The 4,742-nt window shown below is 49.0% G+C and overlaps 4 protein-coding genes and 1 pseudogene across 4 annotated transcripts, besides 4 other annotated features; all 5 read left to right on the top strand.

Annotated features, from left to right (window-relative positions):
- Tc00.1047053507769.50 lies at positions 1-420 on the top strand (annotated as a pseudogene).
- Positions 1-4,742: a sequence feature (heterozygous, non-Esmeraldo-like haplotype).
- Positions 506-556: a sequence feature (T-rich).
- Positions 557-579: a microsatellite.
- Positions 737-2,275, top strand: Tc00.1047053507769.40 (GTP-binding protein, putative; the record flags this gene model as incomplete). Its single annotated transcript, XM_798622.1, has 1 exon — positions 737-2,275. One exon carries the CDS (start codon positions 737-739, stop codon positions 2,273-2,275), a length of 1,539 nt encoding a protein of 512 aa, XP_803715.1.
- Positions 2,644-3,354, top strand: Tc00.1047053507769.30 (hypothetical protein, conserved; the record flags this gene model as incomplete). Its single annotated transcript, XM_798620.1, has 1 exon — positions 2,644-3,354. One exon carries the CDS (start codon positions 2,644-2,646, stop codon positions 3,352-3,354), a length of 711 nt encoding a protein of 236 aa, XP_803713.1.
- Positions 3,178-3,350: a microsatellite.
- On the top strand, positions 3,432-4,022 carry Tc00.1047053507769.20 (hypothetical protein, conserved; the record flags this gene model as incomplete). The annotated part of the gene is made up of 1 exon (XM_798618.1): positions 3,432-4,022. The coding sequence occupies one exon, from the start codon at positions 3,432-3,434 to the stop codon at positions 4,020-4,022; it is 591 nt and encodes a 196-aa protein (XP_803711.1).
- Positions 4,307-4,699, top strand: Tc00.1047053507769.10 (hypothetical protein, conserved; the record flags this gene model as incomplete). Its single annotated transcript, XM_798617.1, has 1 exon — positions 4,307-4,699. One exon carries the CDS (start codon positions 4,307-4,309, stop codon positions 4,697-4,699), a length of 393 nt encoding a protein of 130 aa, XP_803710.1.

Genomic DNA, 4,742 nt, shown 5'->3' with positions numbered 1-4,742 from the left:
TCGCCTTGATGTCATGGCTTGGTGAATGTGCACCGCACCCCGGATGGATTTTCGCTCCCGGAGGAGTTTCAACAGCCTCTGAAAGAACTCAACGAAATTGTAAGTCGTATTGCAACGGTGAGCATCGAGAGTGGTGTTTTACAGGAGGGAGGCGTGAGTGTGGAAAGGACGATGCCCTCGCTGATGGAGGTCACATACATGTGGGCCAAAGGAGCCAAGTTTGTGGACATCATGAGCAAGACAAGTGCATACGAGGGAGAAATTGTCCGGATGATGCGACGCCTTGAAGAGCAGCTGCGGCAGATGGCTGGTGCGGCACGGTCCCCTGCCATTGGTAGCATGGAGTTGCACGATAAGTTTCTTAAGGGCATTCAGTTGATCAAGAGGGACATTGTGTTTGTATCATCGCTCTACTTGTAGGACGCAGGCTATCCTTTTTTTTTTTTTTTTCTAAATTCTTCTTCTTTGTCTCCTCGTTTACAGGTGAATATATAATCCAGGAGGCAAAATAATAAAAATAAAAATAATAAAAAGAAGAAGAGACAAGAAAAAAAAAAACAACAACAACAACAACAACAATTGAGAAGCCGTATAAAACTTTTCTATAATTGAAGTAGGGCGATGCCCTGCCGCTTTGGTTGGTGGGTGGGCGTTGCCGCGGTTTTGCATTTTCTTTTTCGTTATGCATATTAACCAGTACGTCTGTACATATATGTATGTATATATATATAAATGAATGCCGTTATTTTATTGGGTGACTTCCAGTGAGGATTTTACTTGTAATGCATACACATTTCTTTACGTTTTCTCCTTTTTTTTTTTTGGTTTAATTTGGTTTCTTTGGGAAGTTTGCGTGCCGATGTTGCGGGGGTGTTCGTGCTGTCTCAGCAGGCGAAGTCATCCATTCGTGGACGCCGTAAAGATGTTGGTCTCCAGCGGTGCTGGAGGTGACGGGGCAAGCGTCATGTCGCATGAAAACGGGAACGAGTTTGCGGGGCCTGGAGGTGGGAATGGGGGGAATGGCGGCAATGTGATGTTGCGGTGCAGCAAAAGAATTGCCGATCTTTCCCACCTCAAAGAGATGGGGAGCCAAATCACTGCGTCGCCTGGGAGCGTTGGGTTTGCCCGTACCGCCCACGGCAAAAGGGGGAAAGATTTACTGCTGGAACTTCCTGTTGGCACAGAGGTGGTGGATTTGGACACAAACGAGGTGGTCTATGACGTGGACGAGGATGGGATGGAGCTGCTGCTACTAGAAGGTGGACAAGGAGGGAAGGGAAATGCGGCCTTTGCAAACAAATGGCATCATTCCCCAACCGAATCAACGCGTGGACTACCGGGAAACACAATGCTTGTTCAGTTTGAGTTGAAGACGATCGCAGACGTAGGGCTTATTGGATATCCCAACGCAGGTAAGTCTTCTTTGCTTTCCGCCATCAGCACGAGTAAACCAATGATTGCACCATATGTATTTACAACACTTCGTCCATATGTTGGTGTAATCCACGATTTGTATGGGAACACCTGCAGGGTTGCAGATTTGCCTGGACTTATTGAGGGGGCGTATGAAAATCGAGGTCTGGGGCATCAGTTTTTGCGTCACGTTGAGCGTACACAATCATTAGCGTATGTTGTGGATATGTCTGGATCATACACACCAGAGGATAACAAAGTGCCATCCGAGCCGTGGGATATCGTTGATGCACTGCGAGGGGAGCTGGAATACTACATGCCTGGATTGAGTGACAGAGCAGTTATGGTGTTTGCTAACAAGATGGATCTGCAAACGGACAGTAGTGGGGCTTTGTTGACAAACAAACTGGAGGAACTTCGTAAACGGGTGAAGTTACCAGTATTTCCCATTTCCGCGGCACTTGGCATCTCATTGGGTACATGGCACACAGAGGCTGGACTGACGCCCGCACTGCAGTTCATGTGTGAGGAGGTTTTCCGGAAGAAGAAGCATCAGGAGGGAATCCGCCATGCCCAGCGGCAAAGGGAGGCGTTCACATTGGAAAAGAACTTTCGCGCGAAAAACTTGGGTGTTTTTGCCGTAGCCGAGGGACTTGAGGATAGAGACGGTGAGAATTTATCACTTGTTGATCAACAGCTTGACCCCTACGGCTTTAGCGGGTTGGGCGAAGACTTTGACGGCTATCAAAACGCCGCGTCCCGCGGCAAGCTGCACGACTACCGGGATTTAACGATGAAAGGGCGATACTGGTCGCTTACGCGGCAAAGAGGGGAGAAGTTGGGCGGCGAGAAGTGGCGGTGAGGAGGCGAAAGGGAGTTTTTTTTTGCCTTTGCTTTTTTTCTGCCAGAGGTTTGTTTTGTGGTTTTATTCTTTTTTTTTATTTTGTGGGACAATCCCCTCTCTTCTCACTTGTCGCGGGTACACCATTCCATGGCAGTCTTCACTGTGGATGCCCCTCCTTTCTCCAGCGACAAGAGGAACGACACTTATTGAAGGAATTCTCCGTTTTTTTTTTTTTTTTACTGAATGCCGCTCCGCGGGTGCACACAAACGCGCGTCAGGTCGCAAAGGATAAAAGACGAGGCACACAGAAAACAAAGAAAGCCGTTGAAATAATAAAGACAACAACAACAACAGGAAAGGCCTGGAGGTAACAGTATCGGGGGGTGATGGGGAAGCGTGGGCGTGAGGGGACTTTGGACAAGCCGCGCTGCCTTGCTTTTGTACATCAGCTTTGGGACAAGGACAAGCTCAAGATGTTTCACCACCCAATCAGCGCTGCGGAGCTGCCGGACTACCACAAGGTCATAAATTATCCCGTTGACCTGTCGACAATTCGTCAGGGCATTGAGTCCGGAAAGTACGACAGCGATGCGGATGTGCAGAACGCCGTTGCGCAGATGATTGCCAACGCACTGGAGTACAACGCAAAGGGGACTGAGTGGCACCAACAGGCGCTGTCGTTCCGAAACATTTACTTGGACGTTGCAAGGCAATGCGGGCTGAGTGTTGACGACGACGCGGCGTACATCCCATCGGCGGCTTTCAAGGACGATGAGTCGACTCTACGCAAGGCGGAGAAGAAAATTGCGGAGAATCTCGACGTGGTACTGAAGGACCTCGAGGAGGAAAAGGCGGTGCCGCTGGAGGAGCTTAAAGCGAAGTACAAGCGTGCGAAAAAGAAGAAAGGAGGCAAGAATGCGGATGGGAGTGACAGCGATGACAGCGATGACAGCGATGACAGCGATGAGAGCGAAGAGAGCGAAGAGAGCGATGAGATCGCTGATGACAGCGATGATGACAGCGATGATGACAGCGATGACAGCGATGATAGCGATGAAGAGAAGTTTTATTATGATGATGAGAGTGATGATGAATAAAGGTTTTTTTTTTTTTTGAATTTCCGTATGTGCGTGTGTGCCGGTGATGGCGAGGGTTGATTTGGATACTATGCTCAATGAATTACGTCACTACCACTTTCGATTGGGCGTTCTTTTTCAAACCTTTTTTTTTTATTTTTTGTGCGGTGCACACATTTACACTGTCCTTTTTTCTTTCTACTTGTTTTTGGTGCGCGGTGGCTGATGTTTTTAAAGGCAAAAGGGGAGGGAAAGCAGAAGAGGGGATGACCCGCGTACTCACGATGTACACCGTCGCTTTGGGGCTGTTTGAGCTGCTCACGATAATTTTAATTTTTTGCGGCGGTACCCTTGACGAGGTGACACCGTGGTTTGACAGCGTCACGCCCTTCAAGCGGCGTTCATATGCTTGCATGTACATGGGGGTACTCGTACTGTTGGTCACATCACGATTTCTTTTGGCGTACCTGCCACGACATCGACTCATTCGGATTCATAACGCTCTGGTGCACGTCCTGGAGCTTTGCCTCTTTATGTTGCTCTGGTGGGTGAAGCAGGGCCCTGCCTCAGTGGTGTGTTACGTCCTTTTGGCGGTTATGACAGCAAATTGCGTTGTCTTCGGCTTACAGGCGTTCAGGACACCTACCCGTAGAGGCGAAATCACTCTCCATGAGAAGAAGAACAGGTAGACTCCCTTTTTTAAAATTTATTTGTCTCTCTCTCAGTTTCTTTGTGTGTGTGTTTGTCTGACATTCCTGTTTTTGTTCTGACATGATGGTGTGTAAACTCGTGCGTACGCATATTTGTCTGCGATGGGCATGCACAACACGTGTTCCATGTCACCACATTTTAGGACATTGTCATGTACGGGTCGCCTGTTGTCACGGGACACCCTGCCACCACCCTTCTGCTTGTTGTATCTTCCATTTGCCCCATTTTCTATTAGGACTGTGAGCTGGTTTTGCTGAAGTTCATGTTTTTTATTCAGTGGTACTCCATAGCGATGGTCGTACTGCTCGACCTCGTATGCGTCTTTCGGTTGAGTGTTCTGCAGCAGCCGTTGTCTGTGGCCACCGTGGTGTGGTTTGACAGGGCCTCCGATAGCCCACAGGGGGCGATGCTGCTCGCCGTATTTCTTCTCTACTTGGCTCTGCCGAAGATACTTGTTGCCTACGAGCCTCTCAATCGCTGGACGCTGCTACTCGCGGCGATTGGGGAGACTTTTCGTCTGGCACTTTTCTCCGCGCTGTTTACTGACTTTGACGGAGCGACGCAGCTGAACACCGTGGTGCTCACATTCCTTTTCTACAACGCATACATTTACTGGTGGAACTGGAGAGCCATGCACAAGATGTTCTCGCGCTAGTCAAGGCGGTTTTGTTTGAAACTGCGGAGGAATTGCATTGAGT

This window comes from Trypanosoma cruzi, genomic scaffold (assembly GCF_000209065.1).
Source record: "Trypanosoma cruzi strain CL Brener 1047053516417 genomic scaffold, whole genome shotgun sequence".
NCBI lineage: Eukaryota > Euglenozoa > Kinetoplastea > Trypanosomatida > Trypanosomatidae > Trypanosoma > Trypanosoma cruzi.
The sequence above is the reverse complement of the archived record's forward strand: the minus strand, read 5'-3'. Positions and strand labels throughout refer to the sequence as shown.